This window comes from Pseudophryne corroboree, chromosome 9 (genome assembly GCF_028390025.1).
Source record: "Pseudophryne corroboree isolate aPseCor3 chromosome 9, aPseCor3.hap2, whole genome shotgun sequence".
Classification (NCBI taxonomy): domain Eukaryota; kingdom Metazoa; phylum Chordata; class Amphibia; order Anura; family Myobatrachidae; genus Pseudophryne; species Pseudophryne corroboree.
In genome coordinates, this window is record NC_086452.1 from 161,220,607 (window position 1) to 161,245,571 (window position 24,965).

Consider the following 24,965-nt stretch of genomic DNA (forward strand, 5'->3'; position numbering starts at 1 on the left):
AAAAATGGACTCAATTTCCCTATGTTGAATATTAAAATCACTAATAAAATTTCAAGTATGAGGATGGCTATCTGTGTCTTGAGTTTTTTTGTCCAAAAGGGACTTCCTATCTACAGATTCCAATCGCAGTTTTGAAGATAACAACTCTTCCTGCTTATAACCCTTCTCAAGAAATCTCCCACTCATTTCACCAATCTGCTGATCACATATACTTTCTTCGGTACAGTTACGTTTTACTCTTAAAAACTGGCCATAGGGGATCCCATCAAGCCAGCTTTTGTGATGAAGACTGCTTTTCTCTATATAGTTTCTCTATCAGTTTCCTTTCTATAAAGCTTAGTAAAGAGAGTGTTATCCTTTACATAAATACATAAATCAAGAAAGGTAATGTCAGTTTTACTCATAGTGAAGGTGAGGTTAATGTTATAGTCGTTTATATTGAGGTTCTGACAAAAAACCTTCAACTCCTCATCAGTTCCACTCCAAATGAATAGGACATCGTCTATAAAACGTCGCCAGGACACCAGACTCGACCCCAGCAGACCATTATGCCATACCATAGTGGTCTCCCAATATGCCATAAATAGATTGGCGTAGCTGGGGGCGAATCTGGTGCCCATGGCGGTCCCAATAAGCTGGACATAATAGGACCCTCCAAAATAAAAATAATTGTTTGTCAAAATAAATTTGATACTTTTCAACACAAACAATTTAGTGACCTCTGTAAGCGTTGACCTATTTAAAAAGTATGACACTGCCTCCAAACCTCTATCCATCTCTATTATTGTATATAGAGTGGATACATCTGCACTTATCAAGGTGAAATTCTCACACCATTGTATGTCCTCTATAACTCTCAGAACATCACTAGTATCCTTAAGGTATGAATTTGTCAATTTCACCAGAGGCTGTAAATATGAGTCGACCACTGCCGACAGGTTGGAGGAAATACTATTTGTACCAGCGACAATAGGTCGACCAGGGGGATTGAGGGGATCCTTATGTATCTTAGGTAAGGTATAAAAGGTTGGCACAGTGGGGAATTTGATATTGATAAAGTCACTTACTGATTTAGTCAGGACACCACTTAGGACGGCCTCCTCTGTTAGGTTATTTAATTCTTTAACAATCCTAGCTGTGGGGTCTGATTTAAGCTTACGGTATGTTGAACCATTTTCAAGCTGACTTGTAATTTCCTCAATGTATTTTTCTCTATCCATCAGCACCACCCCTCCCCCTTTATCCGCAGGTTTAATTATCAGACTCTCGTCATCCCTTAAAGTCTTTAGGGCCAGATACTCATTCTTCGTTAAATTGCACTTAAATTTCTTTTTCTTTTTCATGAGTTCCTGCACCTCATTGTTGACCAATTTACCAAAACATTCAATAAAACATCCTTTTTGATGGGCTGGATAAAAGGTGGATTTTGGTTTGAACTTAGAGGTCACTAATCCTTCCTCATATTCACATTCCTTTCCTTCCTTATTAAGAAAAAATCTTTTCACTGTGAGTTTTCGGATATACCTGTTGATATCCACAAAATTGGCGCGGTGTGCAAATTACCTACTTGTACTTGATCTATTACTTCTTCACACTATTTGCTTACTGCTGCCGATATGTTCACATTTAGAGAAAGCAGAAGGGAATTGTTACCCACCCTCTTCTTGAATGAGAAGGATGGCACTGTATTAGATGAAGATCTAAGTACGGTGCTACAAAAATTAGAGAATGCGGTACTTAAGGAAAACCGCATTTGGTGGGAAATAATTACCCTAGAAAAATATGAGTCAAGTAAAATTATTCCAAAGGGTCTAAAGATTGCTAAAACACCTTCGTTTGGACAGGAAAATGGTGATTTTAGGGAACAATGGAATAAGATACTTGATCAATGTTCCTTTTGTTTGATTGAATTAATATTAAAGGAGCGGAAAAAACATCTAGCAACCTTAACTGATGAGATTAGTAGCTTACAGACCCTTGTGGACCCTTTTAAAAATCTTGAAGATTTTAAAGAAGCAGAGATAGAGATAGTAAGGAAGTTGAATAAAGATACAAGAGATCTGAGAGAACGTAAGCAAAAAAAGTACTATAGGGATTTACACCTTTTAGAAGTAAGTAGAAAAGGGGGTGTGAATATAATTGAAAAACAAGTTGAGGGTGACATATCAACACAACCAAAAGAAATTAAACCTCAACAGAAACGGCCCATTGTAAATAGAAACACCGACACAGATTGGAGGCAGGTTGACCGCAGGAATTATGGTAATAGGTTCAATAGAGGTGAAAATCACTACAAGCCACAAAGAAGGTTTGAGAGGTTCCCGCAATACGACAACCTGAGATCCAATGACAATTTCGGAATGAAAAATAATTATCATAGATCTGAGGATAATTACAGTCCCTTACAAAAGAACTATGGGATACCGATAGAGAGGAATCGCTTCGAGATTAGGGAAAGAAGGGATCAGACACCCCATTTTTTAGACCAGGATCAAAGGAGGGGGAGAAGGTGGTAAAAGAAAAATGTAGAACCAATAAAAGAGGGAAGAGAGGATTGGGTAAAAACAAAAATTAAAATAAAACTAAGAAGAATAAGAAAGCAAAGGAACCCTCTAATTTGACTAACAATAACCCCACCACTAAGATTTTTAATCTTAGCAAAAAAATCTTAAGTAAAGATGAGGAAAATGTCTTAAGAAAGGGTCTTAAGTTTTCACCCACTAGAAGTGCTGATCCCTTTGAGTTTTTTGTGGATATCAACAGGTATATCCGAAAACTCACAGTGAAAAGATTTTTTCTTAATAAGGAAGGAAAGGAATGTGAATATGAGGAAGGATTAGTGACCTCTAAGTTCAAACCAAAATCCACCTTTTATCCAGCCCATCAAAAAGGATGTTTTATTGAATGTTTTGGTAAATTGGTCAACAATGAGGTGCAGGAACTCATGAAAAAGAAAAAGAAATTTAAGTGCAATTTAACGAAGAATGAGTATCTGGCCCTAAAGACTTTAAGGGATGACGAGAGTCTGATAATTAAACCTGCGGATAAAGGGGGAGGGGTGGTGCTGATGGATAGAGAAAAATACATTGAGGAAATTACAAGTCAGCTTGAAAATGGTTCAACATACCGTAAGCTTAAATCAGACCCCACAGCTAGGATTGTTAAAGAATTAAATAACCTAACAGAGGAGGCCGTCCTAAGTGGTGTCCTGACTAAATCAGTAAGTGACTTTATCAATATCAAATTCCCCACTGTGCCAACCTTTTATACCTTACCTAAGATACATAAGGATCCCCTCAATCCCCCTGGTCGACCTATTGTCGCTGGTACAAATAGTATTTCCTCCAACCTGTCGGCAGTGGTCGACTCATATTTACAGCCTCTGGTGAAATTGACAAATTCATACCTTAAGGATACTAGTGATGTTCTGAGAGTTATAGAGGACATACAATGGTGTGAGAATTTCACCTTGATAAGTGCAGATGTATCCACTCTATATACAATAATAGAGATGGATAGAGGTTTGGAGGCAGTGTCATACTTTTTAAATAGGTCAACGCTTACAGAGGTCACTAAATTGTTTGTGTTGAAAAGTATCAAATTTATTTTGACAAACAATTATTTTTATTTTGGAGGGTCCTATTATGTCCAGCTTATTGGGACCGCCATGGGCACCAGATTCGCCCCCAGCTACGCCAATCTATTTATGGCATATTGGGAGACCACTATGGTATGGCATGATGGTCTGCTGGGGTCGAGTCTGGTGTCCTGGCGACGTTTTATAGACGATGTCCTATTCATTTGGAGTGGAACTGATGAGGAGTTGAAGGTTTTTTGTCAGAACCTCAATATAAACGACTATAACATTAACCTCACCTTCACTATGAGTAAAACTGACATTACCTTTCTTGATTTATGTATTTATGTAAAGGATAACACTCTCTTTACTAAGCTTTATAGAAAGGAAACTGATTCTAACAGCTATATAGAGAAAAGCAGTCTTCATCACAAAAGCTGGCTTGATGGGATCCCCTATGGCCAGTTTTTAAGAGTAAAACGTAACTGTACCGAAGAAAGTATATGTGATCAGCAGATTGGTGAAATGAGTGGGAGATTTCTTGAGAAGGGTTATAAGCAGGAAGAGTTGTTATCTTCAAAACTGCGATTGGAATCTGTAGATAGGAAGTCCCTTTTGGACAAAAAAACTCAAGACACAGATAGCCATCCTCATACTTGGAATTTTATTAGTGATTTTAATATTCAACATAGGGAAATTGAGTCCATTTTTAAGAAACATTGGAGAGTATTAAAAGAGGATCCTGTATTGGGGAAGGAGATCCCCGATAGGCCTCTATTTACATATAGAAGAGCCAAAAATATTAAGGATGAACTGGTACATAGTGCTATGAATGATACCAAGCGCTCCAGCACTAGGAGCCATGGTTTTCATAGATGTGGACTATGCCCCATGTGTCGGCTGGTAAAGGGCCCCAGTAAACAGAAAGAATTTGAAGTTAATGGGGATAAATTTCAAATCCATAACTTCATTACTTGTAACACAAAGAATGTTATATATGTTTTATCCTGTACTTGTAACTTGTTCTACATTGGCAAGACAAGTAGGAATTTAAAAACACGCCTAGCCGAACATACATATAACATAAAAAAGGGGCTAGAAACACACTCAGTGTCTATGCATTTTAAAAAGGTTCACCAATGTAATCCGAAATATTTAAATTTTTTTATGGGGATCCAAGCAATTACTCCAAATTGGAGGCATCGGAATTCAGAGATTAGTCTAGCCAAGGCGGAGATGAAATGGATTTTTAAACTTAATTCCTTAACCCCTAATGGCTTGAACTCTGAGTTTGAACTTAAATGGTTTTTATAATTTTTATAAATAATTTTTTTATAAATAATTGTTTTAACTATCATTGTTGTAATACACTGTCATGTTTTGTTTATTTTTTGGGTATATACTTCTGCGGATTTTACCTCTATTATGGACACTTTAAGGACCTTGTGAACAATAAACCTATAATAACACTACAAAATGGACATCTGGAACGCATTCTGGAAGAAAAAGGTCTAACTTCCGTTTTTTCTGAGCTGGAACGCATCGTGGAACGCAAATGACGCACTTCCGGTTCCGGTAAATCACCGCGATCGTCATTTCCGGAAGAGGATCAGCAGAAACGGACAAAAATTGATTAGAAGTCACAAGTGTAGCCAATTCTACCTGATTAGTTAGGGTATTTAGGAAGGAAAAAAACTACGCGCTTGGGTGAGAAACACTGCACTGTGATTGTCAGCAGCCTCCTGATATAGGGAATTGCCAATCCCTAACATAAACCACAAACCAACAAATTAACAGGTGGCGCTTGACAATCAAATGAAATTAAAAAAACATTTATTTAAATACAATAAATAAGGTTACAACACACTCCCGGGAGAATAAAATAATATGACAATTCACAATAATAAAAATGTGCACTATGGTAAGGCTTCTTATTCAATTCCTCAGGTAACCAATTATAATTAGTAAACTTAAATGCACACAAATAAATAGCTGCGCCTAGAGGATTTTAGCTATCTATGGTACACTTTTGGTGCAAGTAAATTAAAATATGAAATAAATATATGATTGATTGATTAATGTGATTTCATAACATGAGTCACTCACGCCTTGGTATACCAGAAGGTGCTGTATACGTCACAAATCCATTGCAGTAGATAGTTAGTTGTAAGAATGCATAGGTGAATTACCTCCGCTGGGCAGGAGCCTGTTCTATCCTTGCTCCCTGGTGGCGTCCCGCTATGCTGTCAGTGACACGCACCAGAGCCTCAGCGGGTAAGATGATGCTGCACCGTGCAGTGTGCCTAAACAAGCTGTGCAGGTAAATTACTCTGCCTCCGGTACCTCCGTACTTTGCAGACAGGAGGCTGTTAGGGCTGATTTTCCGGAGTACGCCGGTCTGCGCCGGGCTGCAGGGAAACGGCACCCGTGATTACCACTTCCCCAGATGGCGTGGTTGGCCGTAGCAACTGTGATGGGGAATGTAGTGCAGATGCAGGTGCTCCCGGTGGTGGTGCTGTAGAGGTGGATTGCTCTGCACGGACAATGCTATGGTGCAGCGGCTGATGGGAGTGTGAATCCTTGCAAGTAGAACCTGTGTCCTAAGGAGCCTCCTGTCTGCAAAGTACGGAGGTACCGGAGGCAGAGTAATTTACCTGCACAGCTTGTTTAGGCACACTGCACGGTGCAGCATCATCTTACCCGCTGAGGCTCTGGTGCGTGTCACTGACAGCATAGCGGGACGCCACCAGGGAGCAAGGATAGAACAGGCTCCTGCCCAGCGGAGGTAATTCACCTATGCATTCTTACAACTAACTATCTACTGCAATGGATTTGTGACGTATACAGCACCTTCTGGTATACCAAGGCGTGAGTGACTCATGTTATGAAATCACATTAATCAATCAATCATATATTTATTTCATATTTTAATTTACTTGCACCAAAAGTGTACCATAGATAGCTAAAATCCTCTAGGCGCAGCTATTTATTTGTGTGCATTTAAGTTTACTAATTATAATTGGTTACCTGAGGAATTGAATAAGAAGCCTTACCATAGTGCACATTTTTATTATTGTGAATTGTCATATTATTTTATTCTCCCGGGAGTGTGTTGTAACCTTATTTATTGTATTTAAATAAATGTTTTTTTAATTTCATTTGATTGTCAAGCGCCACCTGTTAATTTGTTGGTTTGTGGGTATTTAGGAAGCATCCATTCAGTCAGCCACCATGCCTCTGATGAAGGACTAAGGTCCGAAAAGCTTCAGGCGTGGTGACTGACGTTTCTGGGGACTATTGTTGGACTGAACGGCTTCCTGTTTACCAGTGGATTCGAGGTTCCGGAACTCCGATCTGCTTCCTTGCTAACGATCTGGGAGGGTAACAGTGTTGATGCCTGGTCATATGTCCTTAAACCACAAAAGTGGTTATATGCCTATTTTCTTTCTCTGTTTGTGAGTTTTTTGTATTAAAATCACCTTTTATCCAAATTATCTGGCTGTACTTGCACCATGTCCATTTGTTTTTGGATTATCTAAAGGTGAATCCCTCCCTCTAAAAGTGGTGAATACATCCACCAGTGGATTGCTACGCATAGAGTATTGAGTGACTGAACAAGTGGAATATCATTATTGATGTAAGCTGACTCTGTGTGTGATCAACTGTTATCAGCGCTATTGTTATACCTAATTGTATTGTATTTCCGATTGTTCTGAGACTGGTGAGGAGTCTCATCTTAGGTATACCTAAGCTGCAGGTGATTATTGGCGCGGTGTGCAAATTACCTACTTGTACTCTTCCTCCATTAGCAAGGAAGGTATAACCACGGCCTTTTTTGTATTTATTTGGCCGAAAAGACTGCACATGCAAGTGGTGAGCTTTCTTTTGTTGTGGAGGAACATAAGGCAAAAATGAAGACTTACCCGCAGCCGTAGATACCAACTCAGCGAGACCTTCACCAAACAATATACCACCTTTATACGGTAGAGACTGCATAGCTTTCTTAGAGTCAGCATCAGCATTCCATTGATGAATCCACAATGCTCTCCTAGCTGAGACTGCCATGGCATTGGCCCTTGATCCCAAGAGGCCAATACCTCTCGGCGCTTCCTTTAGGTAGGCTGCAGCGTCCCTGATATAACCCAGCGTTAAAAGGATGGAATCCCTATCTAGGGTATCTATATCAGATGACAAGTTATCTGCCCACTTTTCGATAGCACTACTCACCCACGCAGATGCAATAGCTGGTCTGAGTAGTGTACCTGTGGTGACGTAAATGGATTTTAGCGTATTTTCCAGTCTACGATACGCAGGATCCTTAAGGGCTGCCGTGTCAGGAGACGGTAAAGCCACCTTTTTAGACAACTGTGATAACGCCTTGTCCACAATGGGAGGTGACTCCCACTTTTCTCTATCCCCAGAAGGGAACGGATACGCCATTTGAATCCTTTTGGGAATCAGAAACTTTTTGTCAGGATTTTCCCACATTTTTTCAAAAAGGGTATTCAGTTCATGAGAGGGAGTAAACGTTACCTCAGGTTTCTTTCCCTTATACATACAGACCCTAGTATCAGGAACAGCAGGGTCCTCGGTGATATGCAACACGTCTTTTATTGCCACAATCATGTACTGAATGCTCTTTGCCAATTTTGGGTCAAATCTGGTATCACTATAGTCGACACTGGAGTCCGTGTCCGTGTCGGTATCTGTGTCTGCTAACTGAGCAAACGAACGTTTATGTGACCCCGAGGGGGTCTGGACCTGTGATAACACATCCTCCACAGATTTCTTCCATACCTGGTTCCGAGACAGATTTATCTAATCTCTTATTATTAAGAGCCACATTAGCATTCAAAGAATTCAACACATTTACCCAGTCAGGAGTCGGCGGTGCCGACAGGGTCACTCCCACAGCGTTTCTGCCCCTAACACAGTCTCCTCCTGGGAAGAGCACTCCGCCTCAGACATGCCGACACACCTGTACCGACACCTACAGACACACTGGGCCAAAAGGGGGACAGACCCACAGTAAAGCCTGCCAGAGAAACACAGAGGGAGTTTGCCAGCTCACAACCCAGCGCTTATCCCGGTTCTGAAACCTTAATATATAATGCCTCAGACCCTGCAGCGCTTTATAATAACTTATTTTAGCACCAAATTTGCTGTACACACACATATACATACATACACACGTACACACATATATAAACACACATTTTATAATATTTCAATGCAATCCATTGCTTACTGTGTGCAAATGTTATTCTGAATATTTAGGCATACAATTTTTCCTCTATTATATATTTCAGCCAAAATAGCTTTTGTATTGTTTTGCGCAGTAACATTAATATCTTATTTTGCGGATGGCAGAAAAGCCAAGGTGCAATTGTTCCCTACTTAAAATAAGGCTGAATCAGGAAATAAAAACTAGTTACCAGTTGTTTGATGTGTGCATTTCATTAACACCTCTGGGGCACGGTATCCAGGCGTCCCAGCTCTTGGCGCAATCTGTCTGCTCCTTTAAAGGAAAAAAAGCAGAGAATTATTAAAAGTGAGTGTGGTATGAAAAGTTTATGTTCAGAAGGTGGACAAGTATGCAGCAGTTGTGTACGGTATACCGGCGCTTACCATGCAGACGGTCAGAAGACAAACAGCGCCATGGCGATGGTCAGGATCCAGACACCTGGTGGGTAAGTGACCCCCCCCCCATCCTAACCCTCTCCCCCCACAGCTTAACTGTCCCCCCCCATAGTGCCTAACCCAGCTCCCAGAGCCTACACCTAAACTCTACCTACCCTAACCAGCACACATTTGTTCAGGATGCCAGGGGATTCCGGAGTCTGCCTTCTCAACAGTATCAAGATTCTGGTGCTGGAATCTTGACTGAGCGCTGGGATGCCGAACGCATCCCGTATTGGGATGTAATATACACAGTTAACAGTCAGACCATGTTGACATTGCGAATACCTTAAAATGAACCAAGTTAAATTCCTGAAATAGTATAGTATATGGTATAATGTCAAATACCGCATACAAACTGAAGGTATATTAGGAAACGTAGCTCCCTATTAAACAAACATTAAACAGTTCATGTTCTTTTTGAAAGCAAAGCTACTCTAAAAACACAGCAAGTTCAAATAAAACACAAAACTGGCAATTTGGCTAATTTACCTCAACTTGTGACCTGATTGCAAAAGCAAAATCTCTAACGGGCAAAACCATGTTGCACTGCAGGGGGGGGGGGGGGGTCAGATATAACATGTGCAGAGGATGCTGGGGTTCCATTTAGCATCATGGTGTACAGACATGTCCTCTAGGATCCATGGGCACTTTAAGAGTTTAATAGTGTGAGCTGGCTCCTCCCTCTATGCCCCTCCTACCAGACTCAGAAACTGTGCCCGAGGAGACTGACATACTTCAAGAGAAGGAAATACAGATAGTGGTGAGATACACACCAGCTCACACACAAAAGAAAAGCCAAGCTAACCAAATTAAAATGATTCAGCAACGACTGAACCAACAATACTTAACCAAGTAACAATGCAGGAATACGAAGCACTGGGCGGGCGCCCAGTATCCTCTAGGGACTACGAGAAAAGGATTTACCGGTAAGTACATAAAATCCTATTTTCTCTTACGTCCTAGAGAATGCCGGGGTTCCATTTAGTACCATGGGTATGTACCAAAGCTCCCATTACAGGAGGGAGGGAGAGTGCCGAGGTTCCTGCAGAACAGATTGGCCTCTGAGGACCTTAAGTTTGGTCAAAGTATCGAACTTGTAGAACTTGCCAAACGTGTTCGACCCTGACCAAGTAGCTGCTCGGCAAAGCTGTAAAGCCGAGACACCCCGGACAGCCGCCAAGGAAGAACCCACTTTACGAGTAGAGTGGGCCTGAACAGATCTTGGAATCGGCAAACCCGCCGTAGAATAAGCATGCAGGATAGTAAGCCTGATCCAGCAAGAAATCATCTGCTTAGAAGCAGGACACCCCATCTTGTTGGGATCATAAAGAACAAATAGTGCGTCCGACTTCCTGTGACGAGAAGTTCTCTACACATATCTTCAAAGCGCTCACAACATCCAAGGACTTTGAGGTAATTGAGGTGTCAGTAGCCACTGGCATCACAATAGGTTGGTTGATATTAAAAGCCGACAGAAGAAATTGTTGACCCGTTCTGCGCTCAGCTCTATCCTCATGGAAAATCAAATATGGGCTCTTCTGCGACAATGCCCCAAATTATGACACACATCTTGTAGATGCCAATGCCAACAGTGTGACCGCCTTCCAAGTAAGAAACTTTACGTCCACCTACTGTAAAGGTTCGAACGAATCCGATTGCAGGAACTGCGGCACCACATTAAGATCCCAAGGTGCCGTTGGAGGCACAAAGGGTGGTTGGATGTGCAGAACTCCTTTCAAGAGTGTCTGAACTTCAGGGAGAGCAGCCAACTGTTTCTGGAAGAAAATTGACAAGGCCAAAATCTGGATCTTTATGGAGCCCAAGCATAGGCCCACATCCACACCTGCTTGCAGAAAGAGGAGAAACCGTCCTAGTTGAAACTCCACCGTAGGAAACTTCTGGGACTCACACCAAGACACGTACTATTTCCAGATTCAATGGTATTGCTTAGACATTACACCCTTCCTAGCTTGAATCAGAGTAGGAATGACTTTGTTCAGAATGCCTTTCGGAGCTAAGATCTGGCATTCAACCTCCATGCCATCAAACGTAGCCGTGGTAAGTCTTGATAGGCGAACGGCCCCTGTTGTAGAAGGTCCTCGCGAAAAGGAAGAGGCCTCGGACCCTCCAGCAGTATTTCCAGAAGATCCGCGTACCAAGTGCTTCTTGGCCAGTCCGGAGCAATGAGGATCGCCTGAACCCTTTTTCTTTTTATTACAGTGGAAGTGGAGGGAACACAAACACTGTCTGGAACACCCACAGAGTTACCAGGACGTCCACCACCACTGCTTGTGGATCCCTTGACCTGGAACAGTAACTCCAAAGCTTCTTGTTGAGGCACACCCCATTGGCTTGTTATTTCTGCGAATACCTCCGGTTGGAGGCCCCATTCTCCTGGATGGAGATAGTGTCTGCTGAAGAAGTCCGCTTCTCAGTTGACTACTCCAGGAATGAAGATCGCCAACAGCACCACTACGTGAATTTCTGCCCAGAGGAGGAAGGATTCTTGTTACCTCTGACAATGCAGATCTGCTCTTCATTCCGCCCTGCCTGTTTATGCAAGACACTGCCGTGACATTGTCCGACTGAACCTTAATGGCTTGATCTTGCAGAAGATGTGCCACTTGTAGAAGGGCGTTGTATATAGCCCTTAGTTCCAGAACGTTTATTGGAAGGATGGATTCCAGACTTGACCACTTTCCTTGGAAGTTTTCCCTTGGGTGACTGCTCCCCAACCTCTGACACTTGCATCCGTGGTTAGAAGGATCCAATTCTCAATCCCGAACCTGTGGCCCTCGAGTAGGTGAGAAGACTGCAGCAACCAAAGGAGTGAAATTCTGGATTTCTGCGATGGGCGTATCCGCTGGTGCATGTGAAGATGAGATCTGGACCACTTGTCCAGGAGATCCAGCTGGAAGAACTTTGCATGGAATCTTCCATACTGCACAGCCTAGTAGGAGACTACCATCTTTCCCAGAAGGTGAATGCACTGATGAACCGATACCTGGGCTGGCTTCAAGACATCCCGGACCATTGATTGGATCACCAATGCTTTCTCCACCAGTAGAAAAATCCTCTGCACTTCCGTGTCGAGTATCTTCCCCAGGAAGGACAGTCTCCTTGTCGGATTCAAACGTGACTTTGGAAGGTTCAGGATCCACCCATGATCCTGGAGTAGTTGAGTTGAGAGAGCAATACTCTGCAACAGCCTCTCCCTGGAAAATGCTTTTATCAGGAGATCGTCCAGATATGGAATTATGTTCACTCCCTGCATGCGGAGGAGGAGCATCATGTCTGCCATGACCTTGGTGAACACCCATGGTGCTGTGGAGAGGCCAAATAGCAATGTCTGGAACTGATGGTAACAGTCCTGCAACACAAATCTTAGATAAGCCTGGTGAGTCGGCCAGATCGGAACGTGAAGGTACGCATCCTTGATACCCAGGTATACTAGGAATTCCGCCTCCTCCAGACCTGAGATCACTGCTCCCAGAGACTCCATCTTGAATTTGAATACCCTCAAGAAGGGGTTCAACGACTTTAGGTTTAATATTGGTCTTACAGAACCGTCCGGTTTTGGTACCACAAACAGGTTTGGTTAATAACCGTTGTGTTTTAGGTGAGGTGGAACCGGAACAATGACATTTGTTTGCACCAATTTTTGAATGGCTTCCTGTAGGATAGCACTTTGTCAGCGAAGCTGGTAAGTATGATTTGAAGAATCTGTGAGGTGGGAGTTCTTGAAATTCCAGTCTGTAGCCCTGGGTAACAATATCTTTTACCCAGGAATCTAGGCATGAAGACGCCCAGACGTGACTGAAATCTTTTAGTCTGCCTTCACCTGCCGATCTCCAGGCTGGGAGGTCCACCGTCATGCTGAAGATTTTGAGGAAGCAGAACCTGGTTTCTGTTCCTGGGAACCTGTTGGTGCAGGTTTTCTGGACTTTCCCCAACCTTCTCTAAAGAAGGTGGGAAGGGGTTTGGATTTTTTAAATATTGTGGTCCGAAAGGACTGCTTTGTAGGCGTAGGATAAAATTTCCTAGCCGGTGCTGCTGCGGAGGGAAGAAAGGTCGACTTACCCGCAGTCGCTGTGGAAATCCACGCATCCCCAAATAGAGCCTGACCTGTGAAGGGTAGGTTTTCCGAGACTTATGGAAGTTGCCCTCGCATTAAGTAGCCCAATGTCCTTCATCGCTCCACCATGAAACCTGCAGAATCCTGTATGTGACGTAAAAAAAAAAAGTCAATGTCACTCCTATCCATAGTATCTAATTCCTCCAGTTATGTGCCTGACCACTTTACTATGGCTTTAGAATTCCACGCACAAGCAATAGTGGGCCTTAAAGCCACGCCTGTAACAGTGTATAGTGATTTGAGCGTAGTCTCAATCTTGCGGTCAGCCAGCTCCTTTAAGGACGTTGAACCAGGGACCGGTAAAACCACCTTTTTTGAAAACCTAGATACAGAAGAGTCTACTATAGGTGGGTTTTCCCACTTCTTCCTGTCCTCTTCAAGGAAAGGGAAAGCAATGAGAATTTTTAGGGATCTGGATTTTTTTTTTCCCCTGGGTTTTTCGGGAGTTTTCAAACAAGGAGTTTAACTCCTTAGAAGCAGGGATGGTAAGCAAGGATTTCTTATTTACAGTAAAATTATTTTCCTCTACCTGCTCAGGTACCTTCTCAGAAATATGTAAAAAAAAAACCCTAATGGCTTCAATCATTAGTTGCACCCCTTTAGCAAGGGATGAATCCTCCTCCTCCCTCCCCCCAAGCATATCCCCATGACCGCTCCCTGTATCAGAGTCAGTATCAGTGTCAGCTTGCATTATCTGGGCAAGTGTACGTTTTTTAGACAGTAGTGGGGGCTGAATACATCGTAACCTAAACAGATTTTTTTTTTTTAAACTGTGTCTCTTTCTCAGTATGTGACATCCTTGTTGAAATCTGGGATATCATTACCCTTAAAGAATCCACCCATGCGGGTTCGGATTCAGAAGGCTGAGAAAGTATACTGCAGTCCTGAGTACATGGAATAGACTCCTCAGGAGAAGATAAACACTCTACAGTACAGGACACAGAGTCCTTAGACATGGTAATGTGAAATTTGCACACTTATACACACACAGGAAAATGTAGGACACAGTTTCCCCCAGAGTACCTTCAGAGAGTTACAGAGTATAAGGAGCCACACTGTGTCTCTGTAGGCTGTTATGATAAAAGCCCGGCGCTAACTAGTTGACATTAATAGGGTAGCTAGTACATTTAATACACTCTCCCCCCCCTCCCCCCGTCTATAACATCCTGGTACCGCAGAGGTATCGTTGAAGTTAAGTGGAGGGCAGCGCTCCCTGTCAGCATCCTTGTTCTATGAGCTGCAGGGAGATAAAGGTGCTGGTGAGCGCTGGATCCTCTCTGAGAGGAAGCCCCGCCCCCTGTAAAGGCGTGCAGCTTCCCGCACTTATTCTTTATACTGGCCTGAGGATTGTGTAACAGCAGTATTAACCCCTGATAACTATGTGACCACTGTAGGGTTAATGAGCTGGCTAAGGACGACCCTCAAGCATCTACATGTGCATGTTGCTGAGAATTCCAGGAGCGCAGCCCGTCAGAGCTGCGCTCCCACCCTTGTCCCGCCATTTCCGCTGGCGACCCGCTAACCAGGACGCCGGCGCTATACTCACCTTTCTTCTGGCTCTGTTAGGGGGTTGCGGCCGTGCTGCGGGAGTGAGCGGTCGCCTCGTGGGCTTGCGATCAGTACCCTAAGGAGCTCAGTGTCTTGTCAGAGGAGTAGAAACCCATTAACTCTCCATTAAGTTGGTTCCTACTCCCCCTCTAACTACCACGAAGTAGGGAGGCTGCTGCCAGCAGCCTTCCTGTAAATAAACTAACTCTAGAAAACAATAAAACTAAGAAAACTCCTAGGAGCTCCACTAGCTGTGACCGGCTACTCCGGGCACATTTTCTAAACAGAGTCTGGTAGGATGGGCAAAGAGGGGAGGAGCCAGCCCATACCTTTAAACTCTTAAAGTGCCCATGACTCCTAGTAGACCAGTTTATACCCCATGGTACTAAATGGAACCCCAGCATCCTCTATGACGTAAGAGAAAGTTTGCTGTTAAGATCAGGTTTCAATTAGGTCCTAGATTTCTTGATGACACTGGTCTTGGTACAGGTACGACAAATGGTGGTGGTTGGGGGGGGGTCGAGTAACGTCAAAACAAAAAGAAACACGTCTTGAAATTACATAATGTCTCTTCTAACATGTAGGGGTAAATTTACTAAGATGGGAGTTCTATTAAAGATGAGATGTTGCCCATAGCACCCAATCAGATTCCAGGTACCTTCCAGAAGGTGATAGATAAATGATAAGTAGATTCTGATTGGTTGCTATGGGTAACATCCCATATACCCCGTAGAGTCCATAATATCCATGCATGCTGGACCAGCTGTGGTAAACAATTACAACAGTTTGCAATTCTGCTAGATCATGTTCCTTGGTTTTCCTCTATCAAAATAAATTACCTTGAAAGGCAGCTAAAGCAGACTTGATCTCTGGCATAGCAGTCACAGGTCGGGCTGGCAGCTTTCCTCGCCATCCCATCACTGGTGTTTTTTGCAGGAACAGTCTTTGCCAATTTTCTTATTACATCCAATGTCTTGGACGGCTTTACATTCTGCAATGTAGTAGTTCGTTTTTAAAACAAATGTCTTAATGTTATCCACTTAATTTTTTTTATAGGTTTCAATGGACAACTTAAAAGTGCTATTCAAGTAGCATTAGATAAACACCATCTAAAGCAAATTTATATTCCTAGAAATGTATTCACCAACATGTCTGAAGTTATAGACCTTATAAGTTTCCAAATGTTGCCTAAATCTAGACAGCAATAGAGCAATAACACAATCTACCCTTTCATTCCTGCACTAGCTCAATGGTGTTTTGCTCAGCAAGGCATAGGACATCCCTGGATGAAACACGCTACAAAAGTTTGACGAAGCAAACATTACAATGCCACTTACATCAAAGCTAAAACTGTAGTAGAGTTATATAAAATAGCTACTAGCAACCAAATATGGTCCCAGGAGCTATGTTTATCATAGGAAAGACATCAGAAAGTGTATTGAAGAATATAGCAGCTAGTCTGATCTTAACTTCTACCCTAAACATACACACATCCCCTCATGCCCCCATGCTGTTATACATACAACACTAAAAAAATAAGCTGCACACTGCAAAGGTGTATGTTTTACTTGCTTGTTTTTGGTTATGAAGTATTAATCCAGGGCTGATTTAAGGTTTGTGGGGGGCTAACAATATTGTCAATAAGATATGCTTGCAATGTCTTTATAAAGTAGGGGTGGGCAAAATACCGTCCAGGAGCCAATCCTGCCCAGTGCCTACCATTAGTGCGTAAAGACAAATGGCCTGACCAGCTGCTTGTCATTGCGCTACCATAGCTCTGAGCCGCGGATGCCGGTGAGGAAAGCCTGGTCACGTGTGCAGCCTGCTGGAATTACCTTGTGACATCAGGTGCTGGGCGGTGTTGCGGGTGGAGCCAAGGCCAGTATGTGGATGCGGTCAGTGGGAGAATTGAATGAGTGAGCACTGCTGTGGTGATTAAATCTGTCACTGGAAAAGACCTACTAAGGTACTGCTTCTGCAGGGTGTCCATGATTGGCTGAAGGGAGGCAGTGGGAGCTGACTGACGAGGGGGCATGTGTGTACAGTATGGGGGTGGGGAGGGAACTGACAACTGTTCCAATGGAGGGAGGGAAGGAAATAGGAACTGTGCCCAGGTAGAGGGAGGGGAACTGGTAAATATGTACAGGGGAAGGTAACTGTGCCAGTGGAGGGCAGCTAATATTATTGATGACACCATTATACTGGATGCCGTATTTGTTTATAGTTGCTTATAGTGGTTTATGTACCTGAATGAAGTCTCTTCTGTTTGTTTATTTATGGGGTAATTCAGGCTGCATCACTGCAGCGATCGCAGTCTGAATTAATATGCGCATGTGCAACCAATGAGATGCGAAAGCATCTCACTGGTGCGATCGCCTCTGCCTGATTGACAGGCAGAGGTGGTCGCGGGGCAGGAGGGGGTGTTGGCAGGGATCGGTCCGGACAACAGACCGTTGGGTGTGCAGGCCACGGCGGCTGCGCGACATCACATACAGCCGCTCCGACCCGGGACGCCACGGTTAGGCCCCTGCCAGTGCACAGGAGTTGCGCTGGCAGGGAGCTACTTGTCAGGTACAAAAGAATTGCTGCCGTGCAATGCATTTGTACCTTTGTGGGGGTGGGTAGGGCCTGAAATGCTGGGCGTTCCCCCGCATATCAGAGTAAATGATCGGAAATGGTCGTACAGTCTACGATCAGCTGTATAATTATTATTGGGGAATGGGAGGAGGAGGTGGGGGGGGGAGGCACGCGGGACAGATACAAGGGGTGTTTGCGACCCTCGAATATTCAAAAGGAAAGTGTTGGGTGGCCCCCCAGCTGAAATAATTGCCCACCCCTGTTATAAAAAATACTTAAAGGATTTTAATTGCCTACCAGTAAATTCTTTTTTTGTAGTCCGTAGAGGATGCTGGGGTTTAATTTAGTACCATGGGGTATAGACGGGTCCCTTGGTACCCATGGGCACTTTAAGAGTTTAATAGTGTGGGCTGGTTCCTCCCTCTACGCCCCTCCTAGAAACTGTGCCAGAAGAGACAGACATACTTCGAGAGAAGGAAATACACAGATAGTGGTGAGATTCATACCAGCTCTCACACAGCAAAAGGAAAGCCAAGCTAACCAACTTGAAATGGTTCAGCAACAGCTGAACAGTACTTAACCAAGTAACAATGCAGTACTTAACCAAGTTACAATGCAGGAAAACGAATCGCTGGGCGGGTGCCCAGCATCCTCTACAGCAGGCATTCCCAACCACGGTCCTCAAGGCACACTAACAGTGCAGGTTTTAGTGATATCCAGGCTTCAGCACAGGTGACTTAATTAGTAGCTCAGTTATTTTGATTTAACCATCTGTGCTGCAGCCTGGATATCACTAAAACCTGCACTGTTGGTGTGCCTTGAGGACCGCGGTTGGGAATGCCTGCTCTACAGACTACGAGAAAAGGATTTACCGGTAGGCAGAGCCGGATTAAGCATTTGGGGGGCCCGGAGCACTAAAGACAGGGGGGCCCTCCCTCTCCCGTCATCACCACCCCCTGGCTGTGCCTGCTGTTTGTTCCCCACTCCCGTCCATGAGGCAGCAGCACAGGGCAGGTCCTACCTGCACACCTGCGGTGGGGACGGACTCCCGAGCCTCCTCTCGTGCAGCATGGGAACCGATTCTGCTCATCTCCAGCCTCCGCCACCAGCTCTCCCAGTAATTGTGCTGCTGCTGGTGGCAGAGACTGGAGGTGAGCAGAATTGTCAGTGAATAGTAGCAGCGTCAGCACGGGCAGAACTATACTTTTCTTTTAGGGGGAGCTGACAGTGGACGTCCCCCCACTGTGAGAAGTTTGTGTTTCAGAAAGAGAAGGGTGCCAATAGCAAGATGGGAACTGGTGCAGACGTTTAAGAGGAGAGAGAGTGCAAGAGATGCGGAGAGGGGGACAGAGAGTATAGGGGGACAGAGAGGGGTGCTGAGAGGAGAGAAGGGGGAAGAGAGGAAAAAGAGAGATGGGCAGAGAGGGGAGATGGGCGAGAGAGAGGGGTGTGAGAAAGAGAGATAACAAAAGACATAAAAATCCAACAGTCCATAGGCAAAAGTAAATACAGCCATACAACACCGTTCTTCCATCACTGTAGCTCCAAGCATAAAAAAAGATACTATCATTAAATATGTGTCAGCAAATAAACCAATAAATATCCCAGCGGCGCCGGTATCTTTTGCTGCCTCTGAGTCCATGTCATGTACTGTATGTGGGCTGCTTACTTCTCTTGTACATCTCTCTCTCTCTCCTCCCATTGCATCTGCGCCCTTTTCTTCCTCTCTCTCCCTTCACTGCTGACAGACGAACCGGCAACCGGGGCTAACTGATGGTAAGTCTCAGACACTCAGAGCCTCCCGGCCACCCAGAGCAAGTGCGGGCACTGCGGGGCTGCTGTAGGGTCCGCCTCCGGAAGGAATATCAGAAGTGTGGTGATGATGGCTATCGCTAGCCAGTACTCCGCGCACAGATGCCGCCCAGGCTGCTGCTGACGTTATATGGTCGCAGCTATGTTAATCAATGTGCCTATAGCTACATAAGTACACGGTCACTGTGGCTGTGTGTCACAGGGGAGAGGGTGGGTGTGGTTCTGTACTGAATGCCACAGTTGGGTAGGAGCGGCTCTGGACAGGGAGGCCCTCCTTAAAGGGGGGCCCGGGGTTACTAACCCCCAGTGACCCCCCCTTAATCCGGCTCTGCCGGTAGGTAATTAAAATCCTATTCTCTTACGTCCTAGAGGATGCAGAGGTTCCATTTAGTACCACTGGGATGTACCAAAGATCCCAGTACGGGAGGGAGAGCGCAGAGGCTCCAGCAGAACAGATTGGCCTCTGAGGACCTAAAGTTTGGTCAAAGTATTGAACTTGTAAAACTTAGCAAACGTGTTCGACCCTGACCAAGAAGCAGCCCGGAAAAACAGACACCCCGATCAGCCGCCCAGGAAGAAACCACTTTACGTGTAGAGTAGGCCTTAACAGAATTTTGACATGACAGGCCTGCCGTAGAATAAACATACTGGATAGTAAACCTAATCCAGCGAGATATCGTCTGTTTAGACGCAGGACATCCAACTTTGTTGGTAGCATAAAGGACAAACAGAGCGTCCAACTTCCTGTGACGAGAAGTTCTCTTCCCATAAATCTTCAATGCTTCACAACATCCAAGGACTTTGATGTGATTGAGGAGTCAGTAGCCACTGGCACCACAAATCGGTTGGTTGATATGAAAAGCTGAAACAACCTTTGGAAGAAATTGCTGACGCGTTCTGAGCTCTGCCCTATCTTCATGGAAAATCAAGTAGGGGCTCGTGTAGGACAATACCTCCAATTCTGACACACGCCTAGCAGATGCCAATGCCAACAGTGTGACCGCCTTCCAAGTAAGAAACTTGACCTCAACCTCCTGTAGGAGGTTCGAACCAATCCGATTGCAGGAACTGCAGCACCACATTAAGATCCCACGGTGCCGTAGGAGGCACAAAGGGTGGTTGGATGTGCAGAACCCCTTTCAAGAAAGTCTGAACCTCAGGAAGAGCAGCCAAACTGTTTCTGGAAGAAAATGGACAATGCCGAAATCTGGACCTTTATGGAGCACAAACGTAGGCCCACATCCACACCTGCTTGCAGAAAGAGGAGAAAACGTCCCAGTTGAAACTCCCCTGAAGGAAACTTCTTGGATTTACACCAAGACACATACTTTTTCCAAATCTGATAGTAATATTTAGACGTTACTCCCTTCCTGGCCTGTATCAGGGTAGGAATGACCTTTATCGGAATGCCCTTCAGAGCTAAAATCAGGCGTTCAACCTCAATGCCGTCAGACATAGCCACGGTAAGTCTTGATAAGCGAATGTGCCGTGTTGCAGAAGGTCCTCGTGAAGAGGAAGAGGCCTCGGATCCTCCAGCAGTAAATCCAGAAGATCCGCGTACCAGCCCTTCATGGCCAGTCCGGAGCAATGACGATCGCCTGAACTCCTGTTCTTTTTATTAGTTTGAGAATCCTTGGGATGAGCGGAAGTGGAGGGAACACATACATACACTGACTGGAACACCCACGGAGTTACCAGGGCGTCCACCGCCACTGCCTGAAGGTCCCTCAACCTGGAACAGTACCTCCAAAGCTTCTTGTTGAGGCCATCATGTCCATTTGAGGTACACCCCAACAACTTGTTACCTCCTCGAACACCTCCGGGTGGAGGCCCCATTCGATAGTGTCTGCTGAGGAAGTCTGCTTCCCATTTGTCCTATCCCGGAATGAAGATCGCCGACAGTACCACTGCGTGCTTTTCTGCCCAGAGGAGGATTGTTACCTCTGACATTGCGGCTCTGCTCTTCGCTCCGCCATGTTGATTCATGTAGGTCACTGTCGTTACATTGTCCGACTGAACCTGAAAGGCCTGATCTTGTAGAAGATGTGCCACTTGTAGAAGGCCGTTGTATATGGCCCTTAGTTCCAGAATATTTATCGGAAGGATGGATTCCAGACTTGACCACTTTCCTTTGGCGACTGCTCCCCAACCTCTGAGACTTGCATCCGTGGTTAGAAGGATCCAATTCTGAATCCCAAGCCTTCGGCCCACAAGAAGGTGAGAAGTTTGCAGCCACCAGAGGAGTGAAATTCTGGCTTTCGACGACAGGCGTATCCGTTGGTGCATGTGAAGATGAGATCCCGACCATTTGTCCAGGAGATCCAGTTGGAAGGACCGTGCATGAAACCTTCCGTCCTGTAGAGCCTTGTAGGAGGCAACCATCTTCCCCAGAAGGTGAATGCACTGATGAACAGATACCCGGGCAGGCTTCAAGACATCCCAGACCATTGACTGGATCACCAACGCTTTCTTCACCAGTAGAAACACACTTTGTACTTCCGTGTCGAGGATCATCCCCAGGAAGGACAGCCTCCTCGTAGGTTCCAAATGTGACTTTGGAAGGTTCAGGATCCACCCGTGATACTGGAGTAGTCGAATTGAGAGAGCAATGCTTTGTAACAGCTTCTCCCTGGAAGATGCTTTTATCAGGAGATCGTCCAGATATGGAATAATGTTCACACCCTGCTTGTGGAGGAGTAACATCATCATCTCTGCCATGACCTTCGTGAACACCCTCGGTGCTGTGGATAGGCCAAGTGGCAGCGCCTGGAACGGATAGCGACACTCTAGCAGCGCAAATCTCAGATAAGCCTGGAGAGGCAGCCAGATCGGAATGTGAAGGTACGCATCCTTGATATCCAGGGATACTAGGAACTCCCCCTCCTCCAGACCTGAGATCACCGCTCTCAGAGACTCAGTCTTGAATTTGAATTCCCTCAAGTAGGGGTTCAATGACTTTAGGTTTAATATCGGCCTCACTGAACCGTCCAATATTGGTACCACAAACAGGTTTGAGTAATAACCCTTGCGTTGTAGGTGAGGTAGAACAGGAACAATGACATTTGTTTGTAGCAATTTTCGAATGGCTTCCTGTAGGATAGCACTTTCTGTCAGCGAAGCTGGTAAACCTGATTTGAAGAATCTGTGATGTGGGAGTTCTTGAAACTCCAGTCTGTACCCTTGGGTTTAGGCATGATGATGCCCAGACGTGAATGAAATCCCTTAATCCTGCCCCCACCTGCCCGGGAGGTCCACCGTCATGCTGAAGATTTGGAGGAAGCAGGACCTGGCTTCTGTTACTGGGAACCTGTTGGTGCAGGTTTTCTAGATTTCCCCCGACCTCCTCTAAAGAAAGTGGAAGGGGGTTTGGACTTTTTAACCTTTGCGGTCCGAAAGGACTGCATTGTAGATGTAGGATAAGATTTCCTAGCCGGTGGTGCTGCTGAGGTAAGGAAGGCTGACTTACCCACAGTTGCTGTGGAAATCCACGCATCTAACGCGTCCCAAAATAGAGCCTGACCTGTGAAGGGTAGGTTCCCCACACTTTTCTTGGATTCCGCATCTGCAGACCATTGGCGCAGCCAGAGTCCTCTGCGTGCCGAGACAGCCATTTTTATATGTTATTTGTATAAATCTATTTTTATTTTATTCTTCATCTCCATTATAAGGTGACACTATCAGTGTATATACACAGTCAGAAGTGTCTATTTAGTGCCTCTCTGAATATCTCTCTGTTAATTACTATAGGACAAGTCAGCTGCGGAGAAAATGTGCCGCTAATTAATATATTTGCTCTAGAATATGAGCTGAAACTATCATTTTTAATCGTTCATGATGTTATGTATTATATTTACCATAAGAATGTGTATACACCATACTGATGCCCGTTTCTAATCACAATAGGACAAACAGAAATAGGTTTTATTATTAGTCATTTCTGCCAATTACTTCTAGTTTTATGTCTAAGTACAAGAGAGCCTTCGTTTTTTGCATTTTATTTATTCCTAATATTGCTGATGACAGACACCTGTTCACATTGATTGGTTCAGCCTTTAAATACCGGATACTTTTGGAGGCAGGTATCTACCTTTGAAAAAGTCACGTGGAGCGTGACGAAACGCGTCAATTATCCTATCAAGTGGAATACGGAACTTTTTCCTTCAAGGTTACGTTTATTATACTGATCCTGAGCTACTACAAGTTACCCATAGTTCACTATCAGTGATTGTTCTTAATCATTTACCGGTATATAATGTTTCATTTATAATAAATATTGCTACTTTTTACGTTGGCTCTCTGTACAGTATATTTATATTCCTGACATCCAGCGCAGCCGTTTGCCTTTTTCCTTCTGTTGCTATCTCAATACTACACATGGTATTCCGGCAAGCGCAGCATCTCAGGAATTGTTATCTTCAGATGTGTTATATTATTAGTTTATCTTATATAACTTGATATTCAGGCGCTTGTTTTGCAGTTTTTTGTTTTGTAGCCATGGAAGAATCCCTTGCATTAAGGTGGCCAAGGTCCTTCATGGGGTTCCGGTATGAATAGTCGACCATGTTATGGTCGACAGTCATTAGGTCGACATTGACATGGTCGACATGGACACATGGTCGACACATGAAAATGGTCGACACATGAAATGTCGACATATGAAAGGGTCGACATGAGTTTAAAAAAAAAATTGGTGTCGTTTTTTGCGTAAAGTGACTGGGAACCCCAATTAGTGCTTCGCTCGCCATGCTTCGGGCATGGTGCCTTCGCTCCGCTACCGCTTCGCTCGGCACACTTTACCGTTCCAATCGTAGTCCATGTGGATCGTAAAGTATGGAAAAGTTCCCAAAAAGAAAAAAAAATAAGATTTTACTTACCGATAAATCTATTTCTCGGAGTCCGTAGTGGATGCTGGGGTTCCTGAAAGGACCATGGGGAATAGCGGCTCCGCAGGAGACAGGGCACAAAAAGTAAAGCTTTTTCCGATCAGGTGGTGTGCACTGGCTCCTCCCCCTATGACCCTCCTCCAGACTCCAGTTAGGTACTGTGCCCGGACGAGCGTACACAATAAGGGAGGATTTTGAATCCCGGGTAAGACTCATACCAGCCACACCAATCACACCGTACAACTTGTGATCTAAACCCAGTTAACAGTATGATAACAGCGGAGCCTCTGAAAGATGGCTTCCTACAACAATAACCCGAATAAGTTAACAATAACTATGTACAATTTATGCAGATAATCCGCACTTGGGATGGGCGCCCAGCATCCACTACGGACTCCGAGAAATAGATTTATCGGTAAGTAAAATCTTATTTTCTCTATCGTCCTAGTGGATGCTGGGGTTCCTGAAAGGACCATGGGGATTATACCAAAGCTCCCAAACGGGCGGGAGAGTGCGGATGACTCTGCAGCACCGAATGAGAGAACTCCAGGTCCTCCTTAGCCAGAGTATCAAATTTGTAAAATTTTACAAACGTGTTCTCCCCTGACCACGTAGCTGCTCGGCAAAGTTGTAATGCCGAGACCCCTCGGGCAGCCACCCAAGATGAGCCCACCTTCCTTGTGGAGTGGGCCTTTACAGATTTAGGCTGTGGCAGGCCTGCCACAGAATGTGCCAGTTGGATTGTGCTACA

The 24,965-nt window shown here is 44.6% G+C and overlaps 1 protein-coding gene across 2 annotated transcripts in view; it reads right to left on the reverse strand.

Annotated features, from left to right (window-relative positions):
- The window catches only part of CDC7 (cell division cycle 7), a 308,046-nt gene that overhangs the window by 77,346 nt on the left and 205,735 nt on the right, over positions 1–24,965 (reverse strand). For both annotated transcript variants that reach the window (XM_063939919.1, XM_063939920.1), the window contains exons 8-9: positions 15,782–15,933; positions 9,013–9,095 (exon numbers count right to left, since the gene is read on the reverse strand). In XM_063939919.1, coding sequence (XP_063795989.1) covers positions 9,013–9,095; positions 15,782–15,933 — 235 coding nt within the window. The remainder of the gene's footprint in view (positions 1–9,012; positions 9,096–15,781; positions 15,934–24,965) is intronic.